The 27,596-nt window shown below is 43.0% G+C and overlaps 1 protein-coding gene across 5 annotated transcripts in view; it reads right to left on the bottom strand.

Moving 5' to 3' along the window:
• Positions 1-1,534: 1,534 nt before the first annotated feature.
• Positions 1,535-27,596, bottom strand: part of LOC100988373 (LINE-1 retrotransposable element ORF2 protein) — a 42,762-nt gene continuing 16,700 nt past the window's right edge. For all 5 annotated transcript variants that reach the window (XM_055093283.2, XM_055093284.2, XM_055093281.2 and 2 more), the window contains 2 exons: positions 22,500-22,620; positions 1,535-11,096 (listed from right to left, as the gene is read on the bottom strand). In XM_055093283.2, coding sequence (XP_054949258.1) covers positions 7,238-9,013 — 1,776 coding nt within the window. In that variant the 5' untranslated portion in view covers positions 9,014-11,096; positions 22,500-22,620 and the 3' untranslated portion in view covers positions 1,535-7,237. The remainder of the gene's footprint in view (positions 11,097-22,499; positions 22,621-27,596) is intronic.

Raw genomic sequence — 27,596 nt, 5'->3', positions numbered from 1 at the left:
ACATGGAGAAACCCCGTCTCTACTAAAAAATATACAAAATTAGCTGAGCATGGTGGTACATGCCTATAATCCCAGCTACTCGGGAGGCTGAGGCAGGAGAATTACTTGAACCCGGGAGGTGTAGGTTGCAGTAAGCCGAGATTGCGCCATTGCACTCCAGCCTGGGCAACAAGAGTGAAACTCCATCTCAAAACAAAAAACAAAAACGTAGTATAAGAACCCTTATTGTTTTTCAGATTTAAAAGAAGTGTTTTCTAATGTTGAATTAACATTAATTCAGATTATTCCCATATTCTCCATTATGAAAGTAAATCAATATTGTTCTTTCTCTTCCTCTGCATTTTCACTCCTTCCCCTTCTTGCTCTCCTCTTGCTTCTCCTGCCCTCCTCTTTCCTCCCTCTTCTGCCCTTCCCTTCTTCCCTTCATAAACAACTTTAATCCAAAAGCCTAATGGTAAGCAAGGTAGATGTCTTCATGACAGGAGTGGTTGTGGGGACGAGTGGTGCTTAAAATCAGGTGCTGGAGTCTAAGCAGGGGAGAAGCGACCAGGCAGGGGTGGGTAAAGAGAGCAGCCATGTGGAGGGGAAGCTGGTGTGCAGGGCTGGATCCCAAGTGCTGTGAGGAGACATCCATTTGCTGAAGAATAGGTTAGTCAATAGTCGGAAAGTGTCTCCCCACCAAATAATTAGTAAGTACCCGTCCTCCGCCACCTTAATCAATTGAACCAAATTACTATCCCCAGTAATGGGACAAATATAAATCACGTGCCACCGGATGGGATGCAGTGAGAACACAGTGCCTTGGTGCCTTGGTGCCTTGGTGACAGTCCTGACAAAGATGCGTAAGCTGAGTCTCATCATGAGGATACATTAGTCAAGCCCACATTGAGGGATGTTCTAAAAAACAAGTGGCCATTAAGCTAGAAATGTCAAGATTGTGAAAGTCAGGAAAAGACTCTTCTAAATTGAAGGCAACTAAGGAGACATGATGACTGTATGCAATGCATGATTCCAGATTGGATTCTTCTGCTAAAAAGGACATTCTTGGGACGACTGAACGAGGCCTGAGTTTATGGTTGTAATGTGGTTATATAGGAGAATGCTTGTTGGAAACACACGCTAAAGAATGCAAAGGTGTGAGTTTCTATCTTTTTGAGAGAAAATAATAATAAAAAGAAAGAAAGAATACAAACATGATGGGCTAAACTGGCAACTAGCTTTCAAATGGTTCAGAAAAAGATAAGGTTCTTTGAACTGTACTTGCAACTTCTCTAAAGTTTGAGATTGTCTATATTAAAAAGATAACATCTACAATTGATATTAAAAATTAACAAATAGAGGCCAGGTGCGGTGGCTCACATCTGTAATACCAGCCCTTTGGGAGGCCGAGGTGGATGGATCACCTGACGTCAGCAGTTCAAGACCAGCTTGGCCAACATGCTGAAACCCCATCTGTACTAAAAATACAAAAATTAGCTGGGTGTGGTGGCACAGGCCTGTAATCTCAGCCACTTGGGAGGCTGAGGCAGGAGAATCGCTTGAACCTGGGAGGCAGAGGTTGCAGTGAGACGAAATTGCGCCACTGCACTCCATTCAGCCTGGGTGACAGAGCAAGACTCCGTCACACACACGCACACATACACACAAAAGACTAGGAACTTGGAACCCCAAAATATCTTGCCCAAATGTCCCCAGATCCACTTCCAGAGCCTGCGTGGACCTCTTCCCTGGGCCTGTCCTCCCAAGGATGTACTGTACCCCCTGTGCACACCTCACTAGACCCAAGGGGGTGGCTGCTTGATTGTTGTGGAATGAGACTTAAACATGGGACCTGCAGAGTTCACATGAATGAGCATCAGAACTCTCCTGGCGTGGACAGAGCTGGGGCAGAGAGTGAAGGGGTCTGGAGGCTGGTGCTGGGGCCAGCTCATCCCACACCACCACATTCTGGTGTGGGACTCTCAGGAACTTGAGAATTCTAAACCCAAATCCAGCCTTCTAGGTTATGAAGGCATATGTGTCAAGGGAAAGGGAAAGAATATATCTTTCTCTTATTTTATTTAACTGTTTCTTAGCTCGATTTGAAAATTTTAAATATTTAAACACATCTTTGTTCTTTTGTGCTCCTGCAAATGGTGGTTTGAAAATCCTCATGACGACCTTTGTTTTCTACCTTATTATCATGAAAAGAAACATTAGGAAAGTGTAATTTAAAAAGCCCACTTGACCTGTCTGTGCCTTTCGTTACAATTTTTTTTTTTTTTTTTTTTTTGAGATGGAGCCTCGCTGTGTCGCCCAGGCTAGAGTGCGGTGGCACAATCTTGCCTCACTGCGACCTCCACCTCCCAGGTTCAAGCAACCCTCCTGCCTCTGCTCCCGAGTAGCTGGGATTATAGGTGCCCACCACCACACCCAGCTAATTTTTTGTATTTTCAGTAGAGCCGGGGTTTCACCATGTTTGTCCGGCTGGTCTCGAACTCTTGACCTCAAGTGATCCACCCACCTCAGCCTCCCAAAGTGCTGGGATTACAGGAGTGAGCCTCTGTGCCCCGCCTTTACAATATTTGTTATACTTCTCATAAGCATTTCATAAGTCAAGTTGGCATAGGAATAATTCGGCCATGGAAACAACCAGTATGTGCCAAGCAGTCACTTTAGAGAAGGTCAGTGACTGGAGATGGCACCACCTGGTTAAATGAGACATCACTCTCTTTCGCATTTAAGGATGGGCATGTCATTATCTCAACTCTATCCAGATTGATCAGAACTGCTGCGTGATCTACCAAGTGATTCACTTTGGTCTACAAAAACGAAGGTATCATGTTCAATTTACTGATGCTTCATATTTTCATGTCTTTTTTTTTTTTTTTTTTTTTTTTGAGACAGGCTTTCCTTGAGTCACCCAGGCTGGAGTGCAGTGATGTGATCTCGGCTCACTGCAACCTTTGCCTCCCGAGTTCAAGCGATTCTCCTGCCTCAGCCTCCTGAATAGCTGGGATTACAGGTGCGTGCCACCACAGCCCAGCTAATTTTTGTATTTTTAGTAGAGATGGGGTTTCACCATGTTGCCCAGGCTGGTCTTGAACTCCTGACCTCAGGTGATCAGTCCGCCTCAGCCTCCCAAAGGGCTGAGATTACAGGTATGAGCCACCATGCTCGGCAGATGCTTGATATTTTCAAAATTTGGCCAAAATTTGTATTTTTGTGAAAAGTCTGAATTGAAAATAATCTGATTCTGTCTCTCCTTTCCTCCCTGCTTTCTTTTTCTCCTGTCTTCCCTCCTTCCATCTTCCATTTATTTGCTCCACAAAAAGAAAGCTATTGGGAATTTCTTCTGTCTTGGAACGTAAACAGACTTTTTAGGAAGAAAGCAAATTAGTTTATAGACCCAGAGTCCAGGACTTTTGCTTTTTTCTTTCTTGCTTTTGTTTTTAAAAAATGTTTTATGGGCTGGGTGCGGTGGCTCACACCTGTAATCCCAGCAGTTTGGGAGGCCGAGGCGGGAGGATCACGAGATCAAGAGATCGAGACCATCCTGGCCAGTGTGGTGAAACCTCATCTCTACTAAAAATAAAAAAAATAGCTGGGCATGGTGGTGTGTGCCTGTAGTCCCAGGTACTCGAGAGGCTGAGACAGGAGAATCGCTTGAACCTGGGAGGCAGAGGTTGCAGTGAGCCGAGATCACGCCACTGCACTCCATCCTGGGCAACAAAAGCAAGACTCTATCTCAAAAAAAAAAAAAAAAAAAAAAAAAAAAGTTTTATGTATTTAGAGATGGGGTCTCTCTATGTTGCCCAGGCTGGTCTTGAATTCCTGTGCTCAAGTGATCCTCCTGCCTCAGTCCTTCAAAGTGCTGGTATTATAGGTGTGACCTACCATGCCTGGCCAGGACTTTTGCTTTCTTCCCATTTCTTTTTTTGTTTTGTTTTGGTTTGTTTTGCTTTTTTGAGATGGAGTTTACTCATCGCCTAGGCTGGGGTGCAATGGCACGATCTCACTGTAACCTCTGCCTCCTGGGTTCAAGTGATTCTCGTACCTCAGCCTCCCGAGTAGCTGGGGTTACAGGCACATGCCACCACGCCCAAAAAAAGAATTTTTTTTGTATTTTTAGTAGAGACAGGGTTTCACCATGTTGTCCAGGCTGGTCTTGAACTCCTGACCTCAGGCCTTTTCTTCCCTGCCTTTTCTTCCCATTTCTAAGAGGGTCCCACCACGTGCTCTTAAGCAAGTTCTGTAGCTTCTTCATGACTCTTTTTTTCTCAATCATTTACCACACAGAGCTGACACTTCTCTTACTATCCAAAGGAAATGGCTATCTGCATAAACCGAATAATGAAGGAAAAGTACAAAATGTCATGTGAATATGTTTTATTCATGAGAAACAGTATGAAAGCTGTGTACAGTGAAGAAAGAACTATTGGTCACAGAGGGTATTTTTTTCCAGCCACACCCACATACTGACCACAATCTCAGCCAGTTGTGCCCTATCTGATTACAAAGAGGTAACACAAAAAATTCTGGCTGCGCAGAGTCCTACTTCATATAAAAGGGACAATTTTGGAGGCAAAACTCATGGGTAGCAGAGCTCGAGGACAGTCACAAAGACAAGGGTCACTTCCAGTTCTAAGATTCCAGGATTTTAGTTTTTTGAGTTTGGGAGAAAGGATGCTCAGCTGAGCAGGAGAAGCATCCTGCCTTCATCAGTTAGTGTTAAAATTGTGGCACAGCTCAGTCTGCCTGAGGTTTATTTTGATACCTTATCTTCATCTGGGTTTAAATCAGTTGTGGTCACATAGATTGCAAATATAGGATTTTTAGGCCGGACGCAGTGGCTCATATCTGTAATCCCAACACTTTGAGAGGTTGAGGCGGGCGGATCACTTGAGGTCAGGAGTTTGAGACCAGCCTGGCCAACATAGTGAAACCCTGTCTCTACTAAAAATACAAACATAAACCTGGCATGGTGGCAGGCGCCTGTAATCCCAGCTACTCAGGAGGCTGAGGCATGAGAGTCACTTGAACCCAGGAGGTGGAGGTTGCAGTAAGCCGAGGTTGCACCACTGCACTCCAGCCTGGGCGACAGAGCGAGATGGTCTGAAAAAAAACAAGTATAGGATTTTTTAAAGTGCATTAGCTTTGTTTGGATGAATACAAAAGGTTGGAAAGTATGCCTTTTACTGACTTCACAAAAAGCTTGACCAATATATTTTCCTTTTATTGAATTATTAATTACCAGGCTGGGGATAAAGAAATAGAGATTTCTTTTTTATTATTATTATTATACTTTAAGTTCTAGGGTACATGTGCATAACATGCAGGTTTGTTACATATGTATACATGTGCCATGATGGTGTGCTGCACCCATTAACTCATCATTTACATTAGGTATTTCTCCTAATGCTACCCCTCCACCCTCCCCCCACCCCACAACAGGCCCAGGTGTGTGATGTTCCCTTTCCTGTGTCCATGTGTTCTCATTGTTCAATTCCCACCTATGAGTGAGAACATGTGGTGTTTGGTTTTTTGTCCTTGCAATAGTTTGCTGAGAATAATGGTTTCCAGCTTCATCCATGTCCCTACAAAGGACATGAACTCATGATTTTTTATGGCTGCATAATATTCCATGGTGTATATGTGCCACATTTTCTTAGTCCAATCTATCATTGTTGGACATTTGGGTTGGTTCCAAGTCTTTGCTATTGTGAATAGTGCTGCAATAAACATACGTGTGCATGTGTCTTTATAGCAGCATGATTTATAATCCTTTGGGTATATACCCAGTAATGGGATGGCTGAGTCAAATGGTATTTCTAGTTCTAGATCCCTGAGGAATTGCCACACTGACTTCCACAATGGTTGAACTAGTTTACAGTCCCACCAACAGTGTAGAAGTGTTCCTATTTCTCCACATCCTCTCCAGCACCTGTTGTTTCCTGACTTTTTAATGATCACCATTCTAACTGGTGTGAGATGGTATCTCATTGTGGTTTTGATTTGCATTTCTCTGATGGCCAGTGATGATGAGCATTTTGTCATGTGTCTTTTGGCTGTGTAAATGTCTTCTTTTCAGAAGTGTCTGTTCATATCCTTCGCCCACTTGTTGATGGGGTTTTTTGTTTTTTTCTTGTAAATTTGTTTGAGTTCATTGTAGATTCTGGATATTAGCCCTTTGTCACATAAGTAGATAGCAAAAATTTTCTCCCATTCTGTAGGTTGCCTGTTCACTCTGATGGTAGTTTCTTTTGGTGTGCAGAAGCTCTTTAGTTTAATTAGATCCCATTTGTCAATTTTGGCTTTTGTTGCCATTGCTTTTGGTGTTTTAGACATGAAGTCCTCGCCCATGCCTTTGTCCTAAATAGTGTTGCCTAGGTTTTCTTCTAGGGTTTTTATGGTTTTAGGTCTAACATTTAAGTCTTTAATCCATCTTCAATTAATTTTTGTATAAGATGTAAGGAAGGGATCCAGTTTCAGCTTTCTCCATATGGCTAGCCAGTTTTCCCAGCACCTTTTATTAAATAGGGAATCCTTTCCCCATTTCTTGTTTTTGTCAGGTTTGTCAAAGATCACATGGTTGTAGATATGTGGCATTATTGCTGAGGGCTCTGTTCTGTTCCATTGATCTATATCTCTGTTTTGGTACCAGTGCCATGCTGTTTTGGTTACTGTAGACTTGTAGTATAGTTTGAAGTCAGGTAGCATGATGCCTCCAGCTTTGTGCTTTTGGCTTAGGATTGACTTGGTAATCCGGCCCCTTTTTTGGTTCCATATGAACTTTAAAGTCGTTTTTTCCAATTCTGTGAAGAAAGTCATGGTAGCTTGATGGGGATGGCATTGAATCTATAAATTACCTTGGGCAGTATGACCATTTTCACAATATTGATTCTTCCTACTCATGAGCATGGAATTTTCTTCCATTTGTTTGTATCCTCTTTTATGTCATTGAGCAGTGGTTTGTAGTTCTCCTTGAAGAGGTCCTTCATTTCCCTTGTAAGTTGGGTTCCTAGGTATTTTATTCTCTTTGAAGCAATTGTGAATGGGAGTTCACTCATGATTTGGCTCTCTGTTTGTCTGTTATTGGTGTATAGGAATGCTTGTGATTTTCGCACATTGATTTTGTATCCTGAGACTTTGCTGAAGTTGCCTATCAGCTTAAGGAGATTTTGGGCTGAGACAATGGGGTTTTCTAGATATACAATCATGTCATCTGCAAACAGGGCCAATTTGACTTCCTCTTTTCCTAATTGAATACCTTTATTTCCTTCTCCTGCCTGATTGCCCTGGCCAGAACTTCCAACACTATGTTGAATAGGGGTGTTGAGAGAGGGCATCCCTGTCTTGTGCCAGTTTTCAAAAGGAATGCTTCCAGTTTTTCTCCATTCAGTATGATATTGGCTGTGGGTTTGTCATAGATAGCTCTTATTATTTTGAGATATGTCCCATCAATACCTAATTTATTGAGAGTTTTTAGCATGAAGGGCTGTTGAATTTTGTCAAAGGTCTTTTCTGCATCTATTGAGATAATCATGTAGTTTTTGTCGTTGGTTCTGTTTATATGATGGATTATATTTATTGATTTGCGTATCTTGAACCAGCCTTGCATCCCAGCGATGAAGCCCACTTGATCATGGTGGATAAGCTTTTTGATGTGCTGCTGGATTTGGTTTGCCAGTATTTTGTTGAGGATTTTTGCATCGATGTTCATCAGGGATATTGGTCTAAAATTCTCTTTTTTTGTTGTGTCTCTACCAGGCTTTGGTATCAGGATGATGCTGTCCTCATAAAATGAGTTAGGGAGGATTCCCTCTTTTTCTATTGATTGGAATAGTTTCAGAAGGAATGGTACCAGCTCCTCCTTGTATCTCTGGTAGAATTTGGCTGTGAATCCATCTGGTCCTGAACTTTTTTTGGTTGGTAAGCTATTAATTATTGCCTCAATTTCAGAGCCTGTTATTGGTCTATTCAGAGATTCCACTTCTTCCTGGTTTAGTCTTGGGAGGGTGTATGTGTCAAGGAATTTATCCATTTCTTCTAGATTTTCTAGTTTATTTGCATAGAGGTGTTTATAGTATTCTCTGATGGTAGTTTGTATTTCTGTGGGATCAGTAGTGATATCCCCTCTATCATTTTTTATTGTGTCTATTTGATTCTTCTCTCTTTTCTTCTTTATTAGTCTTGCTAGTGGTCTATCAATTTTGTTGATCTTTTCAAAAAACCAGCTCCTGGATTCATTGATTTTTTGAAGGGTTTTTTGTGTCTCTATTTCCTTCAGTTCTGCTCTGATCTTAGTTATTTCTTGCCTTCTGCCAGCTTTTGAATGTGTTTGCTCTTGCTTCTCTAGTTCTTTTAATTGTGATGTTAGGGTGTCAATTTTAGATCTTTCCTGCTTTCTCTTGTGGGCATTTAGCGCTATAAATTTCCGTCTACACACTGCTTTGAATGTGTCCCAGAGATTCTGGTATGTTGTGTCTTTGTTCTCATTGGTTTCAAATAACATCTTTATTTCTGCCTTCATTTTGTTATATACCCAGTAGTCATTCAGGAGCAGGTTGTTCAGTTTCCATGTAGTTGAGCGGTTTTGAGTGAGTTTCTTAATCCTGAGTTCTAGTTTGATTGCACTGTGGTCTGAGAGACAGTTTGTTATAATTTCTGTTCTTTTACATTTGCTGAGGAGTGCTTTACTTCCAACTATGTGGTCAGTTTTGGAATAGGTGTGGTGTGGTGCTGAAAAGAATGTATATTCTGTTGATTTGGGGTGGAGAGTTCTGTAGATGTCTATTAGGTATGCTTGGTGCAGAGCTGTGTTCAATTCCTGGGTATCCTTGTTAACTTTCTGTCTCGTTGATCTGTCTAATGTTGACAGTGGGGTGTTAAAGTCTCCCATTATTATTGTGTGGGAGTCTAAGTCTCTTTGTAGGTCTCTAAGGACTTGCTTTATGAATCTGGGTGCTCCTGTGTTGGGTGCATATATATTTAGGATAGTTAGCTCTTCTTGTTGAATTGATCCCTTTACCATTATGTAATGGCCTTCTTTGTCTCTTTTGATCTTTGTTGGTTTAAAGTCTGCTTTGTCAGAGACTGGGATTGCAACCCCTGCCTTTTTTTGTTTTCCATTTGCTTGGTAGATCTTCCTCCATCCCTTTATTTTGAGCCTATGTGTGTCTCTGCACGTGAGATGGGTTTCCTGAATACAGCACACTGATGGGTCTTGACTCTTTATTCAATTTGCCAGTCTGAGTCTTTTAATTGGAGCATTTAGCCCATTTATGTTTAAGGTTAATATTGTTATGTGTGAATTTGATCCTGTCATTATGATGTTAGCTGGTTATTTTGCTCGTTAGTTGATGCAGTTTCTTCCTAGCCTCAATGGTCTTTACCATTTGACATGTTTTTGCAGTGGCTGGTACTGGTTGTTCCTTTCCATGTTTAGTGCTTCATTCAGGAGCTCTTTTAGGGCAGGCCTGGTGGTGACAAAATCTCTCAGCATTTGCTTGTCTGTAAAGGATTTTATTTCTCCTTCACTTATGAAGCTTAGTTTGGCTGGATATGAAATTCTGGGTTGAAAATTCTTTTCTTTAAGAATGTTGAATATTGGCCCCCACTGTCTTCTGGCTTGTAGAGTTTCTGCCAAGAGATCAGCTGTTAGTCTGATGGGCTTCCCTTTGTGGGTAACCCGACCTTTCTCTCTGCCTGCCTTTAACATTTTTTCCTTCATTTCAACTTTGGTGAATCTGACAATTATGTGTCTTGGAGTTGCTCTTCTCAAGGAGTATCTTTGTGGTGTTCTCTGTATTTCCTTAATTTGAATGTTGGCCTGCCTTGCTAGATTGGGGAAGTTCTCCTGGATAATATCCTGCAGAGTGTTTTCCAACTTGGTTCCATTCTCCCCATCACTTTCAGGTTCACCAGTCAGATGTAGATTTGGTCTTTTCACATAGTCCCATATTTCTTGGAGGCTTTGTTCATTTCTTTTTATTCTTTTTTCTCTAAACTTCTCTTTTCACTTCATTTCATTCATTTGATCTTCCATCACTGATACCCTTTCTTCCAGTTGATCGAATCGGCTACTGAGACTTGTGCATTCGTCAGGTAGTTCTTGTGCCGTGGTTTTCAGCTCCATCAGGTCCTTTAGGGACTTCTCTGCATTGGTTATTCTAGTTAGCCATTCATCTAATTTTTTTTCAAGGTTTTTAACTTCTTTGCCATGGGTTCGAACTTCCTCCTTTAGCTCGGACTAGTTTGATCATCTGAAGCCTTCTTCTCTCAACTCGTCAAAGTCATTCTCCATCCAGCTTTGTTCCGCTGCTGGTGAGGAGCTGCATTCCTTTGGAGAAGGAGAGGCACTCTGATTTTTAGAGTTTCCAGTTTTTCTGCTCTGTTTTTTCCCCATCTTTGTGATTTTATCTACCTTTGGTCTTTGATGATGGTGACGTACAGATGGGGTTTTGGTGTGGATGTCCTATCTGTTAGTTAGTTTTCCTTCTAACAGTCAGGACCCTCAGCTGCAGGTCTGTTGGAGTTTGCTGGTGGTCCACTCCAGACCCTGTTTGCCTGGGTATCAGCAGCAGAAGCTGCAGAACAGCAGATATTGGTGAACAGCAAATGTTGCTGCCTGATTGTTCCTGTGGAAGTTTTGTCTCAGAGGAGTACCTGGCCGTGTGAGGTGTCAGTCTGCCCCTACTGGGGGTTGCCTCCCAGTTAGGCTACTTGTGGGTCAGGGACCCACTTGAGGAGGCAGTCTGTCCATTCTCAGATCTCAAGCTGCGTGCTGGGAGAACCACTACTCTCTTCAAAGCTGTCAGATAGGGACATTTAAGTCTGCAGAGGTTTCAGCTGTCTTTGTTTGGCTATGCCCTGCCCCCAGAGGTGGAGTCTACAGAGGCAGGCAGGCCTCCTTGAGCTGGGGTGGGCTCCACCCAGTTCGAGCTTCCCGGCTGCTTTGTTTACCTACTCAAGCCTTAGCAATGGTGGGCGCCCTGCCCCCAGCCTCGCTGCCGCCTTGCAGTTTGATCTTAGACTGCTGTGCCACCAATGAGCGAGGCTCCATGGGCGTAGGATCCTCTGAGCCAGGTGCGGGATATAATCTCCTGGTGTGCCATCTGCAAAGACCATTGGAAAAGTGCAGTATTAGGGTGGGTGTGACCCGATTTTCCAGATGCCGTCTGTCACCCCTTTCTTTGACTAGGAAAGGGAATTCCCTGACCCCTTGTGCTTCCTGGGTGAGGCGATGCCTTGCCCTGCTTCGGCTCACGCTCGGTGCACTGCACCCACTGTCCTGCACCCACTGTCCAACACTCCCCAGTGAGATGAATCTGGTACCTCAGTTGGAAATGCAGAAATCACCCGTCTTCTGCATTGCTCATGCTGGGAGCTGTAGACTGGAGCTGTTCGTATTTGGCCATCTTGGCTCCACCCTTTTTTTTTTTTTTTTTTGAGATGGAGTTTCACTCCTGTTGCCCAGGCTGGAGTGCAATGGTGCAATCTCAGCTCACTGCAACCTCTGCCTCCCAGGTTCAAGTGATTCTCCAGCCTCAGCCTCCTGAGTAACTGGGATTACAGGCACCTGCCACCATGCCTGGCTAATTTTTGTATTTTTAGTAGAGACGGGGTTTCACCATGTTGGTCAGGATGGTCTCAAACTCCTGACCTAAGATGATCCACCCACCTTGGCCTCCCAAAGTACTGGGATTACAGCTGTGAGCCACCGCACCCAGCCAGAAATAGATTTCTGAAGCCAAAGATAATTGAAGGCAAGCGCTTGAGTGTTACACCAAGAACAGGACTATGAGGGGTCTGGTGTCTATTTCTTCCCAAACAGAGGGTGGAGTGGGATGAAGGCACAGAGCTCTGACAGAGAAGTTTCTGTCTCACAAAATGAAAAGGAAGAGCTACTGGCGGGAACAGAGGCAGATGCCATTTAGTCTTCTATAAGCTGTCACTCTGCCCCTGCCCCTGGCCTGCACCAGCCTGTCACTACTGAGTCTCAGAGCCTACACCTGGCTACCTGGCTGGGGAGACTCACTATCCTCCTTATCCCACCCAACATCTTTATAAAGTCCCTCATTGAATAAAGTGTCCATGAATGGGTTCGCTTTCTTCATAGAATTCCAGTAACTGAGGAAGGTATCATCCTCATCTTGAAGTTTGGAAACACATTCATAGATAGTGTATAGTGGTCCTCAACCTGAGAGTAAAATGAGTAAATTCCTGTGCATTTCCTCCTGACCCTTGTGGTAATTAAATCCTTGCAAAAAGAGCTTTTCTGTGAAATGTTTAAGGAAAATTTTTTAAATTGCAGTTGTGGCCGGGTGCAGTGGTTCACACCTGTAATCCCAGCACTTTGGGAGGCCGAGATGGGCAGATCACTTTAGGTCAGGAGTTCAAGACCAGCCTGGCCAACATGGTGAAACCCCATCTCTACTAAAAATACAAAAATTAGCCGGGTGTGGTGGCGGGCACCTGCAATCCCAGCTACTCACGAAGCTGAAGCAGGAGAATTGCTTCAATCCGAAAGGCAGAGGTTGCAGTAAGCTGAGATCACTCCACTACACTCCAGCCTGGGCGACAGAGCGAGACTCTGTCTCAAAAATAAATAAATAAATAATTGCAGTTATTATTGCAGAGTATTCATTAAGAGAATCTTTTTTCCCCTAGAATCCTTCATCTGAATCCCAAGGCTAGATGAAAATGGAATTTCTCTCCTGAAGGAAATCAAAAGATTGTTACTAGGATACGCAAATACTTGTCTCTTTTTTCCTTAATGAGAGATCACTATTTGCTATTGCACCTCTTTGTGAGGGCTTCTCAGGTACACCTGTTAGATTTTTAGTCCAAACCCAGCTTCCACAGATGAGATATGTTTAGGTCACTGGTGTGACCAGGTGGCAACAAAGAATCTAAGGGATGTCCTTGGTGTCTGGTCTCTTTGCCAACTTTAAATCTGGGAAGGTTGCAGGCTAGCTTTAAACACAAGGGATTGGCCGGGCATGGTGGCTCACGCCTGTAATCCTAGCACTTTGGAAGGCCAAGGTGGGTGAATCACTTGAGGTTAGGAGTTTGAGACTAGCCTGGCCAATGTGGCAAAACCCTGTCTCTACTAAAAATACAAAAAAATTAGCCAGGCATGGTGGTGCATGTCTATAATCTCAGATACTCTGGAGGCTGAGGCAGGAGAATCACTTGAACCTGGGTGGCAGAGATTGGAGTGAGCCCAGATCACGCCACTGCACTCCAGTCTGGGCAACAGAGCGAGACTCTGTCACAAAAAAGAAAGAAAGAAAGAAAATATTTTCACCTAACTTTACATAGCTTTCTGATATAGATAATGTCATTAAGTAGATATGTATAAAAGTCTATGAAAAAAACCCTGTTTCCTTCAGGCCTGGAGCAGAATCCAACTCCATTTCAGCATGGGGTGGGAGCTCAGTTTAGAAAATTGTCTGACATGTAGCAGGCATTCAATAAAAAGTATTAATTAAATTGCTGTGTCAACTGCTAACTCCCTAGATCAGCTTCTGTGCTCTCAACCGTACTCCCAAAGTCTAAGTAAAGCCTATGACACTTTTCCTGTAACTCTGATAAGTAACTTGAGCTCATTTACTAAAATCTTTTTTAAAATTAAGACATTGTTTATGTTAAAAAGCTCAAAACAGGTCAGGTACAGTGGCTCACACCTGTAATCCCAGCACTTAGGGAGGCCAAGGCATGAGGATTGCTTGAGCCCAGGAGTTCAAGACCAGTCTGGGCAACACAGGGATATCCCATCTCTACAGAAAAAAAGTTTTTTTAATTAGCCTGGCAAACTGGCATGCAGCCCAGCTTTTTGGGAAGCTGAGCCAGGAGGATGGAGAGGATCGCTTGAGCCCGGGAGGTCGAGACTGCAGTGAGCCATGGTCACGCACTCTAGCCCAGGCAACAGAGTAAGCAGAGTAAGACCCTGCCTCAAAAAATAAAGCTCAAATCAGATAACATTTTATTAACCTCTGCTGTTAGAAAGGAGAAGACTCATTATAGAAGGAGTGTATGAACTACCGGCTTCCAAGTCCTCAATTGCTTCCTACCTCTTTTCTCTATATACCAGATAAATATGCAATATTTTACCTTCTGCTGATGATAGAGTGCTAATTAATTAATGTTGGCAAGATCTTTTAAAATGGGAATGTAGAGTCTGTTAAAGAAGCAGGAAACAGAAATACTAGAGCAAGCCCTCAAGATTGACTAAATTGTGTGTGTGTGTGTATGTGTATTTGTGTGTGTGTGATGGAGTCTCACTCTGTGGCCCAGGCTGGAATGCAGTGGCGCGATCTGGGCTCACTGCAAACCTCTGCCTCCTGGGTTTAAGCGATTCTCCTGCCTTAGCCTCCCCCGTAGCTTGGACTACAGGTGCATGCCATCACGCCCAGCTAATTTTTGTATTTTTATTAGAGACGGGGTTTCTCTATGTTGGCCAGGCTGGTCTTGAACTCCTGACCTTAAGTAATATGCCCGCCTTGGCTTCCCAAAGTGCTGGGATTACAAGCATGAGCCAACCCGCCAGGCCTATTGGCTAGATTTTATAATGTTACATAACATGTTTTCTTGTGCCAAATGAATAGCGTAGATGACTTTTAAAAGAGTTGTTTTCTTAAAGTCTTCCTGTTACATTGGCAATAGTAAATAGCAGCCCAAATTAGCAATTGCTTAAAATGTTTGAAGGGTCAAGCATCTGGGAGAATGGGAACCAATGATGTAGCCCTCCCTTGTTTGTTTTCATCTTTCATTCTACAAGTAATTACTGAATGAATACACACTGTGTGTCATCAGTATTCTAAGCTGTATGGGAGATATTGTTTCTATTTTTATTTTTTGAGATGGAGTCTCACTCTGTTGCCCAGGCTGGAGTGCAGTGGCATGACCTAGGCTCACTGCAACTTCTGCCTCATGAGTTCAAGTGATTCTCCCGCCTCAGCTTCCTGAGTAGCTGGGATTACAGGCGCACACCACCACGCCCAGCCAATTTTTGTGTTTTTAGTAGAGACGGGGTTTCACCATGTTGGCTAGGTTGGTCGCAAACTCCTGACTCAGGTGATCCGTCTGCCTTAGCCTCCCAAGTGCTGGGATTACAGGTATGAGCCAGTGCACCTGGCTTATTGTTTTGTTTTAATTTAATTTTTAGAGACAGAGTCTTGGTCTATTGCCCAGGCTGGAGTGCAGCACTGTGGTCATAGCTTACTGCATCCTTGAGCCCTTGGGCTCAAGTGATCCTCCTGCCTCAACCTCCTGAATAGCTAGGACTACAGCTGCACACCACCACATCTGGCTAATTTTTAAATTTTTTGTCGAGATGGGTATCTCATTATGTTTCCCAGGCTGGTCTCTGACCCCTGGCCTCAAGTGATCCTCCCACCTCAGTCTCCCAAAGTGCTGGGATTATAGGTGTGAGCCACCATGCCTGGCCTTTATGGGAGATATACAGGCATATAAGAGGGCAACATCTTCCATTAAGGTTATAATTTAGTAGAGGAAGTAAGATATGCATGTATAAATATCCAGGATATTATGTAAGACAGGATATAAGAAAAGTGCAAAGTACTTTCCTGGAGTGATTGGGACAGTATGTAGGGAGCCAGCCTTTGAGCTGGCACGAATAGGGCAAAAGCAGAGGGAAGGATCATCCAGGCAGAGGTAACTATATGGGGGAAAACATGGTCAAACTTCCTCCTCTGTGAAGTCTTCTCTGACCCTCTCCCCTTTTTCCTTAGCTGTTCCAAATGGAGATAGATTCCTTCTGCCTTCTTGCTTTCTGTAGTTGGTAAGCACCTTCATTGGAACAGTTATTAATTTATCATAACTGTTGTTTGCCTGTCACTCCAAGAAATTATAAACTCCTTTAGGGCAAGAACTGTGTGCTTTCATCTTTGTTTTCCTAGCACTTAGCAGGGCTTCTGACATGTATAGCTACTCAATAAATACTTGAGGGAGTAGGGGAATCAATTATAGAATGTTCAAGGGGGAGCAAGTACTACAATATGGCTGGAATCAAAGATTCATGCGGAAAAGGAATTAAAGCTACAAAAGTAGGTTGGAAAGTAGGTCTGATAATATCAAGTGTTGGTGAAGAAGTGGAGGAGTAGAAACTCATACACTGCTGATGAGACTGTTAAGTTGGCACAACCATTTTGGAGAACTATTTATCAGTATCTAATAAAGTCTAATGCTCATATCCTGTGGCCCAGAAATTTCAATTCTGGGGAGACTCTTGCACATGTATACAAAGGAGACAGATACAAAATATTTATAGCAAAAAGCTAGAAATAAATTCAATGTCCATGAACAGAACAGATGAATAACTAGAGATACATATATCAATGTGGGTAAATATATAAGTATAATATTGAGTGAAGGAAAAAAAACCCAAGACTGCAGGAGAATCCCTCTTTTTCTTTTTTTTTTTTTTTTTTGAGACGGAGTCTGGCTCTGTTACCCAGGCTGGAGTGCAGTGGTGCGATCTCGGCTCACTGAAACCCCCGCCTCCCAGGTTCAAGCAATTCTCTTGCCTCAGCTTCCTGAGTAGCTAGGACTACAGGTGCCCGCCACCACGCCTGGCTAATTTTTGTATTTTTAGTAGAGACAGGTTTTCACCATGTTAGCCAGGCTGGACTGGAACTCCTGACCTCAGGTGATCTAACTGCCTTGGCTTCCCAAAGTGCTGGGATTACAGGCGTGAGCCACCACACCCAGCCCCTCTTATCTTTGTATAAAGGTTAAAATACTGGCAAACAGTACTATGTATTATTTAGGAATTATATATATATTATATATTTATGTATTTATAAAGATACAAATATAAAGGCCAGGCCCATTGGCTCACGCCTGTAATCTCAACACTTTGGGAGGCTGAGGCAGGCGGATCACTTGAGGTCAAGAATTTGAGACCAGCCTGGCCAAACATGGTGAAACCCCATCTCTACCAAAAAATACAAAAATTAGCCAGGTGCGGTGGCATGCACCTGTAGTCTCAGCTACTTGGGAGGCTGAGGCATGACAATTACTTGAACTTGGGAGGCAGAGGTTGTAGTGAGCTGAGATAGTACCACTGCACTTCAGACTGGGCCACAGAGTGAGACAGTGTCTCAAAAAAATAAATAAATAAAAAGATATATGTGTGTATGTAAAGAAATGCCTGGCCGGGCATGGTGGCTCACGCCTGTAATCCCAGCACTTTGGGAGGCTGAGGCAGGGGGATCACCTGAGGTCAGGAGTTTGAGACCAGTCTGGCCAACATGGTGAAACCCTGTCTCTACTAAAAATACAAAAATTAGCCAGGTGTGGTGGCGGGCACCTGTAATCCCAGCTACTCGGGAGGCTGAGGCAGGAGAATTGCTTGAACCCAGGAGGCAGAGGTTGCAGTGAGTAGAGATCGTGCCACTGCACTCCAGCCTGGGTGACAGAGCAAGATCCCATATCAAAAAAAAAAAAGAAAAAAGAAATACCTGGGCAAGATGAATACCAAATTTAGGACAGTAGGGAAGGAGATGTAATCAGAGAAGTTTACATAAGGGCCTTGATTCTGTTAAACTGGGTGGAGGGTATATGGGTCTTTCGTATTATATACATAGTATGCAAAAATAATATTATTAACATAGAAGGTTCCAGGCTTGCACTTTCCCCTGACTCCCTCACCCAAATTAGTCTGGTAGTGAAGAGGCAAAAAGAGGGCAAGAGGCCCTTGGTCTGAATCTCTCAATCTATCAAACTGGAGAGAAGGCAATTCTTTAACAAGTGTCATAAATAAACTAGAAATAAAAAAAATAAATAAATGAATGAAAAAATATAAAAACTAAAGAAAAATTAAAAATATAAAAAGAAAGTAGATTCTATATATTCACAATTCACCTAGTACTCACATTAGACAAGTTAGAAGGACAAATTTAATTAAATTTGTTTGAAATCTATGAATAAGGGCTAAATGTAAGGGGCTTGGGCTTGGAGGTTTTGAGTTAGAATTATATTTGCTTTAAAATATCTTTGGGCCGGGCGCAGTGGCTCATACCTGTAATCCCAGCACTTTGGAAGGCCGAGGCAAAAAGATCACCTGAGGTCAGGAGTTCGAGACCAGCCTGGCAAACATGGCAAAACCCCATCTCTACTAAAAATACAAAAATTAGCCACGCCTGGTGAAATGCGCCTATAATCCCAGCTACTCGGGAGGCTGAGGCAGAAGAATTGCTTGAACTCAGGAGATGGAGGTTGCAGTGAGCCAAGATCACGCCACTGCACTCTAGCCTGGGCAACAGAGCGAGACTCCGTTTCAAAAATAAATAAATAAATAAATAAATAAAATAAAATGTCCTTGTAATTGAATGTATCAGTAGGCAAAATAAAAATCCATGGAGTTGAAGATACTCTTTGCCAGTTGTTGATATGGCAGGAAGGAATCAGGATTGTCCTCAGCCCGACTGGCCTCCTCCAGTCTGCCAAATAAATTTCTCCAACTGTTGTTTTTGTTTGTTTGTTTGTTTGTTTGAGACAAAGTCTTGCTCTGTTGCCCAGACTGGAGTGCAGTGGCACGATCTTGGCTCACTACAACTTCTGCCTCCCAGGTTCAAGCAATTCTCCTGTCTCAGCCTCCCGAGTAGCTGGGATTACAGGTGCATGCCACCACACCTGGTTAATTTTTTGTATTTTTGGTAGAGATGGGGTTTCATCATGTTGGCCAGGCTGGTCTCAAACTCTTGACCTTGTGATCCGCCCACCTCGGCCTCCCAAAGTGCCAGGATTACAGGCATAAGCCGCCGCGCCTGGCTTTTTTTTTTTTTTTTTTTTTTGGGACAGGGTCTCACTCTGTCAACCAGGCTGCAGTGCAGTGGCGCGATCTCGGCTCACTGCAATCTCCACCTTCTGGGTTCAAGCGATTCTCCCACCTCAGCCTCCCGAGTAGCTGGGATTACAGGCATGTGCCACAATGCCCGGCTAAACTTTTTTTGTATTTTTACTAGAGACACGGTTTCACCATTTTGGCCAGGCTGGTCTCGAACTCCTGGCCTCAAGTGATCCACCCACCTTGGCCTCCCAAAGTGCTGGGATTACAGGCATGAGCCACTGCACCCGGCCTCTCCAACTGTTTTAAAACATTTTTAGACCAGGCACTCTGGCTCACACTTATAATCCCAGCACTTTGGGAGACCAATGCAAGAGGATCGCTTGAAGCCAGCAGTTTGAGACCAGCCTGGGCAACAAAGTGAAACCCGACTCTACAAAAAATTTAAAAAATTATTATTTTAAAAAGAGGCTGGTTCCATTGTAGTGGGTTATCAGAACTTATTAACATTAGTGTCATTAAAGTGGTATACAAACCCTCACCGCTAAATTTGACTGGCTTTAAAAAAAAACATTTATAAAGATGTATAATGTTCAACAGATTCATCAATGCAACAAAATATTTACACTACATATAAAAAGACCGTTTAAAAGGCTGGGCGCGGTGGCTCACGCCTGTAATCCCAGCACTTTGAGAGGCCGAGGCGGGCGGATCACGAGGACAGGAGATCAAGACCATCCTGGCTAACATGGTGAAACCCCATCTCTACTAAAAATACAAAAAAAAATTAGCTGGGCATGGTGGTGGGCGCCTGTAGTCCCAGCCACTTGGGAGGCTGAGGCAGGAGAATGGTGTGAACCCGGGGGGCAGAGCTTGCAGTGAACCGAGATCGCACCACTGCACTCCAGCCTGGGCAACAGAGTGAGACTCCATCTCAAAAAAAATTAAAATTAAAATTAAAAAATAAAAAAAACATTTAAAGATGGGTGTGTGTGGTGGCTCATGCCTGTAATTCCAGCACTTTGGCAGGCCAAGGTGGGTGGATTGCTTGAGTCCAGAAGTTCAAGACCAACCTGGGCAACATGGCAAAACCCCATCTCTACTTAAAAAAAAAAATTCACCAGGTGTGGTGGCATGCGCCTGTAGTCCCAGCTACTCAGGGGGTTGAGGTGGGAAGATCACTTGAGCCCGGGAGGTGGAGGCTGCAGTGAGCCCTGATGGTGCCACTGCACTCCAGCCTGGATAACAGAGTGAGACCCTGTCTCAGAAACAAACAAACAAACAAACAAAAGTTATATATTTTTTCCTTCTTCTTTAAAAAAAAAAAAATTTTTTTTTTTTTAGATAGAGTCTTGCTCTATTGTCCAGGCTGGAATGCAATGGCACAATCTCGGCTCACTGCAACCTCCACCTCTCGGGGTCAAGCGATTCTCCTGCCTCAGCCTCCCAGGTAGCTGGGATTACAGGTGCCTGCCAACACGTCCAGCTAATTTTTTATATTTTTTTTTAGTAGAAACGGGGTTTCACCATGTTGGCCAGGCTGGCCTTGAACTCCTGACCTCATGATCCGCCTGCCTCGGCCTCTCAAAGCACTGGGATTACAGGGGTGAGCCATGGCGCCTGGCCAGAAATATATGTATTTTAAAGAAAACTGAAAATAGAAACAAACAAAAAAAAAATAATAGAAATATATATATTTACAGTTGGAGTTCCCTCAAATCTTTGCTCAAATTTTACTTCTTCAATGATACTTACTTTGATCCTTCTATTATTATTATTATTATTATTATTATTATTATTGAGACTCAGTTTCACTCTGTCACCCAGGCTGGAGTGCTGTGGCATGATCTCGGCTCACTGCAACCTCCACCTCCCAGGTTCCAGTGCTTCTCCTGCCTCAGCCTCCCGAGCAGCTGGGATTACAGGCACCTGCCACCATACCCAGCTAATTTTTGTATTACTAGTAGATACGGGTTTCGCCATGTTGGCCAGGCTGGTCTCGAACTGACCACAAATGATCTGCCTGCCTCAGCCTCCCAAAGTGCTGGGATTATAGACATGAGCCACTGCGCCCAGCCTGATCATTCTGTTAAATACTGCAGCCTACCACCTGCCCATTACTCCTGATTCCGCATTTCCTGCTGTACCATTTCTCTCTCTCTTTCTGTTTTTTTATAATAGAGATGGAGTCTTGCTATGTTACTCAGGCTGGTCCCTAACTCCTGGCCTCAAGCAGTCCTTCAACATCAGCCTCCCAAAATACTGAAATTACAGGCATGAGCCACAGCACTTGGCCCCACTTTTTTTCATAGTGCTTTTAAACCTTATCTGCTGGGCGCAGTGGCTCACGCCTGTAATCCCAGCACTTTGGGAGGCTGAGACAGGTGGATCACCTGAGGTCAGGAGTTTGAAACCAGCTTGGCCAACATGATGAGACCCTGTCTCAACTAAAAATACAAAAATTAGCTGGGTGTGGTGACGGCACCTGTAATCCCAGCTACTCAGGAGGCTAAGGCAGGAGAATTGCTTGAACCCAGAAGGCAGAGGTTGCAGTGAGCTGAGGTCGCGCCACTGCTCTCCAGCCTGGGCAACTGAGCGAGACTCCGTCTCAGAAATAAATAAATAAATAAACCTTATCTATCTAATACTTACTATATAATCTACATATTGGGCCGTGCGCAGTGGCTCACGCCTTAATTCCAGCACTTTAGGAGGCTGAGGCAGGTGGATCACCTGAGGCCAGGAGTTCAAGGCCAGCCTGAGCAACATGGCAAAACCCCATCTCTATTAAAACTACAAAAATTAGCTGGGTGTGGTGGTGCATGCCTGTAGTCCCAGCTACTCAGGAGGCTGAGGCACAAGAATCACTTGAATCCCTTGAACCCGGGAGGCGGAGGTTGCAGTGAACCAAGATTGTACCACTGTACTCCACCCTGGGCGACAGAGAAAGACTCTGTTTCAAAAAAAATTTTTTTTTAATCTACATACTTAGATTTAATTTTTATAATCTGTTCCTCTGTTGTGCGTACACACACTAGAATGTAAACCCCACAAGTGTAAGGATATTCTATTCTGTTCCCTAATGTATCCAAATATCTGAATAGTACCTACCCTGATGAGGCACCCAGTAAATATGTGCAGGATAAATAGGTTCTGAGAGAGAGATTCAGGATAAAGAAGACATTTTGAACATATGCATTTGCTCCCTCCCCAAACTATAGTAAAATAACAGTAAAGGGTTTTTGAGAGGTATAATCCCACAAGGATAAAAGAATGGGGAAGAGACCACAATAAAATTTTGGAAGGTGGAAAACAGATTATGAGTAATAGCTGTCTTAGTAGAACCTGGAAAGCTGAAGCTTCAGCAGGCAGGGGGGGTAGCCAAAAGCAAAGTAGTTTACACCAAAGAACCCACAAAGGTTCAAGATTTGGTGGCCCCAGCTACCTTTGGAAGGGGAGGAGAAAGGGGAAGGTATGGCTAAGAATAGGATAATTGTTGAAGAAATTGTTAGTTCTCCTGACTCCAGGTAAAACACTGGAGGTCGATTCATCAGAAAGAGTGAAATCAAGGATCTCTTGACTGGGGAATACCAGAATCAGTTAAAGGCTGAGTTATAGCATCAGTCTGGGTCCATTGAGGAGACAGAAACTACACGGTATTATAGAAAAAAAGAGCAAAGGCTAAAGACTAATATTTGTATACCGAATGTTGGACTTCTTAGTCTTCCAAGAACTTCTCCTCTTTCAGCTTCTAGAATGCTGGTAACCAGGCCTGAACTCTCAGGCTGGAGATTGGAGGAAGCTTCTCTGCAGATTCTGACAACCTAAAAGAAAAAAAGCTATGATATAGGCAGGATGCAGTGGCTCATGCCTACAATCCTAGGGCACTTGGGGAGGCCAAAGCAGGCAGATCACTTGAGGCCAGGAGTTCAAGACAAGCCTGGGCAACATGGTGAAACCCTACCTCTATTAAAAATACAAAAACTAGGCTGGGCGCAGTGGCTCACACCTGTAATCCCAGCACTTTGGGAGGCCAAGGTGGGCGGATCACGAGGTCAAGAGATGGAGACCATCCTGGCCAACATGGTGAAACCCTGTCTCTAAAAATACAAAAATTAGCTGGGCGTGGTGGTGTGCACTTGTAGTTCCAGCTATTCGAGAGGCTGAGGTAGGAGAATCGCTTGAACCTGGGAGCAGAGGTTGCAGTGAGCCGAGATTGCACCACTGCACTCCAGCCTGGCAACAGTGCGAGACTCCATCTCAAAACAAACAAACAAACAAACAAAACTAGCCAGCATGGTGACACAGACCTGTAACCCCAGCTACTTGGGAGGCTGAGGCACAAGAATCTCTTGAACCCGGGAGGTGGAGGTTGCAGTGAGCTGTGATCACGCCACTACACTCCAGCCTGGGGCCTGGGCAACAGAGCGAGATCCTGTCTCAGAACAAAAACAAAACAAATAAACAAAAAAACTGTGATACTAGTATTGGGAATTACTCTAAGAAACCATCCAGTCAGAAAGACAGAGATGTGCTCATACTGAATGTGGCCTACCACATGTGCAGAGCCTCCAGCTGGCTTTTTGGTGCCGCATTGTTATACATAAACAGATAGCCAAGGATCATTCATTATCTGCAGAAACAAATCTGCCAAAACAGAAAACAGGACAGAAAAAACTTGGAGGGCAAGAGACTTTGTAGGGAAAGAAAAATATTCCCCAACTAATCACTAATATTCTTAAAGGAATAAGAAAATATTGCAGGCTGGGTGTTTTGGCTCACACCTATAATCTCAGCACCTTGGGAGGCTGAGGCTAGATAGAGGATTGCTTGAAGCTAGGAATTCAAGATCAGCCTGGGCAATAAAGCAAGACCCTGCCTCTAAAAAACAAAACAAAACAAAACAAAACACAAAACCCAGAAAATATTGCATCCACGGAAGCAGACAAGATACAGTAAAAAGGAAACATTCTAGCAGAATCTTTGAAAATTAAAGTATGATAACAGGTCTTAAAAACTCAATAGGGCTGGGTGCAGTGGCTCACGCCTGTAATCCCAACACTTTGGGAGGCCGAGGCAGGTGGATCATCTGAGGTCAGGAGTTCAAGACCAGCCTGGCCAACATGGTGAAACCCGTCTCTACTAAAAATACAAAACTTAGCCGGGCGAGTTGGCGGGCATCTATAATCCCAGCTACTCGGGAGGCTAACACAGGAGAATCACTTGAACCTGGGAGGCGGAGGTTGCAGTGAGCCGAGATCGTGCCACTGCACTCCAGCCTGGGCGACAAGAGCGAAACTCCATCTCAAAAAAAAACCCAAAAAACAAAACAAAAAAAACCCCAACTCAATAGAAGGTTTGTAAGATGAAGTTCAGGGAATCTAGAAAGCCAAGCGAAAGTAAAAGGCATGGAAAATAATATAGGAATTTTTAAAAATAGAGAATCAATTCTGAAGTTTCAAGAGAGAGAACAAAGAAAATGGAAGAGGAAGATGAAATCATCAATGAATCAAAAAACATCCTCAGAAATGAAGGAAAAGCATTTCTAGATTGAAATGGACTAGGAAACGTCTTTGATAATGGATGGAAATGGATCCATACCAAAGCACATCATCATGAAATTTTGGGAAACCAAGAACAAAGAGAATATCTTTAAAATATGCCTTTTTCACAAGACTAATAAAGAAGGAGTTTCTCAGCTGGGCGCGGGGACCCACACCTCTAATCCCAGCAATTTGGGAGGCCAGGGCAGACGGATCACTTCAGGCCAGGAGCTTGAGACCAGCCTGGCCAACACTGTGAAACCCCGTCTCTACTAAAAATGCAAAAATTAGCCCAGCGTAGTAGTGCATGCCTATAGTTCCAGCTACAGGTTGAGGCACAAGAATCACTTGAACCTGGGAGGCGGAGGTTACAGTGAGCCGAGATCACGCCAGCACAGCACACTCTGGCCTGGGCAACATAGTGAGACTCTGTCCCAAAAAAAAAAAAAAAAAAAAAAAAGATAGAATGGGTTTATCCAAAGCAAGGGAGTAAATCAAAAAAGAGGAACACAAAGGATCCAGGAACAGGGGATCTAACACAGGAGAGAACAAGGCTGAAGAGAATTCCCAGGACAAAAATTATGTATGCAACAGGTTGAGAGAGTAACCAGTCCAGATTGGAGCATGTGAGGGGGCTCCAGGAGAGATTTCTTCAAGAAAATGAAATTGAAAAAATATCTGATGTGACCAAGTGTATTGAGAAGAGATGTAGACAACTGGGGCGGAGGTTGAGTTAATATATTAAGTACATAGAAAAATACAACTATTAGGTCCAAAAAACACAAAAAGTTATGCAAGAGAGAAACATTACTCAGCTTACTTGGGTACATTACTTCGCTTATTTGTGAACAATATTTGCATAGTCACAGCAAAATAAACACTGACTTTTTTTTTTTTTTTTTCTGGAGACAGAGTCTTGCTCTGACTCCCAGGCCAGAGTGCAGTGGCGTGATCTCAGCTCACTGCAACCTCCGCTCCCCGGGTTCAAGCAATTCTCTGCCTCAGCCTCCCTAGTAGCTGGGATTACAGGCACCGCCACCACGCCTGGCTAATTTTTGTATTTTTAGTACAAAAATTTAGTAATTTTGTATTTTTAGCTCAAGCGAGGCTGGTCTTGAGCTCCTGACCACTGTGATCCACCTGCCTCAGCCTCCCAAAGTGCTGGGATTACAGGTGTGAGCCACCACACCCGGCCAACACTATTTAATTAACTGAATTTTTTACAACACAAGTGTATTGAGAGGACAGAGAAAGTGAAGCATGCAGATACTATGTGAATGAGTGAGGATGTGGTAGGGATGGCACTGGTGATGGTGAAAAAGATAAAATTCTCATCTTCTCTGGTGAGAAGTTCATAAATAATGTAAACATGTTTAAATTAATATGTAGTCATATAAGCCTTTAGAGATAAGTCATTTAGAGATACAGAGGTAAATGCCAGAAGGTTCCATTAAGAGAAGTTGAAAGTGGTTACCTTTGAGGAGCTGAAAACGGTGAGGAGAGGAGGCCAGGGCACTGCTATTTCAAAACAAGCCGTATGGCAGGGGTTGGGGAGTTGGGGGGATGAGGAGAAGCCTTATAAGGCCATTTAACTCTTTAAATCATGTACAAGTATAACTTAGATATAAAATAAGAACAAAATACAAAGAGACTATAGGAGACTTTTCCAAGTGAACAGAGCCCATGGGAGGCCCCCACCCCCAATCTATTTCTATGACATTGTCTTATGTGATATCCCACCAATCTTCCCCCAGCCCAGCACTCAAACAAGGGTGCTGACAAGAGCAGAAGGGAGACATTGGTTGAGTCTGGATCTGCCCTGTCAGGCTCTTGTTAGAAGCCCGAGTCAGCAGCCCATTAACACTAGATTACTTCTCTCTAGGCAAGTTAAAGATTTTTCTACTGAAATTACAAATACCAAAACCAGACTGACTCAATCCTAATGTGTTTCTTCTTCCTTACATTCCACTGAACATCTTGATTCCAAAACCCATGATTCTAAACACACCTTCTGCTCCTTTCTTGAGGTTTTCCTCCGTTCATTGCTAGAATGGCCTTGGGGTCCATCTGCCTTTGGTAGCACTCACACTTGCCAAGTTTTTTAACACTTGGGTAACAAACTATGTTGTTACCCTTTCACCTCACTCTCTTGCCTTCACTGAGGATAAAAGGGAGAGGTACTATTAGCTGTGCTTTTTTTTTTTTTTTTTTGGTGAAGAATATTACCTTTACCTAACAAATTCTACAATATTTCTCCTTTTCCTTCACTGGCTATTCTACTGGCTCTGATTCTAAGGCTGGTCCATGACATAAATAAGGAACTGTTTGGGGAACAAAGATGGAATGACCTTGGTAAACCAGGTGTGCTCATCCACTCACTGCATAGTACTCAAGGGAGAAGAATGTCTCATTTCAGATTAGTTCAAAACAAAACATTTCACTTTGTCCTTGTCTCTGACCTAGACAACCCTCTTATCTGTGATAAAGAAGGCATGCTTATGCTATTTTCCACTAAATAAAGCTAGAAGAGATATTTAATACCTTGGAAGACTGAACTGGGATTCATAAAGCTCTCAATAGGTTCCAAAGTTAGAATTAACAAATAAATGAAATTTACCAGGGAAATATATATATATTTATATATATATTATATATATAATATATATTTATATATATATTATATATATAATATATATTTATATATATATATATATAATATATATTATATATATATAATATATATTTATATATATATATTATATATATTTATATATATAATATATATTTATATATATATATTATATATATTTATATATATAATATATAATATATATTTATATATATAATATATATTATATATATAATATATATATATATATACACAATACATATATATATATATATTTATTGAGATGGAGTCTTGCTCTGTCACCCAGGCTGGAGTGCAGTGGCGCAATCTCAGCTCACTGCAACCTCCACCTCCTGGGTTCAAGCCATTCTCCTGCCTCAGCCTCCCGAGTAGCTGGGACTACAGGCGCATGCCACCCTGCCCGGCTAATTTTTTGTATTTTTAGTAGAGACAGGGTTTCACTGTGTTAGCCAGGATGGTCTCGATCTCCTGACCTCATGATCCACCTGCCTTGGCCTCCCAAAGGGCTGCGATTACAGGCGTGATGAACTGCACCTGGCCAACCAGGGATACATTTAAAGTCCCATGCTTATGTTCAAAATATTAATTTCACAAACATAGGATAAGG

Source organism: Pan paniscus, chromosome 8, assembly GCF_029289425.2.
Source record: "Pan paniscus chromosome 8, NHGRI_mPanPan1-v2.0_pri, whole genome shotgun sequence".
Classification (NCBI taxonomy): domain Eukaryota; kingdom Metazoa; phylum Chordata; class Mammalia; order Primates; family Hominidae; genus Pan; species Pan paniscus.
This window is presented reverse-complemented; position numbering and strand designations above follow the sequence as displayed.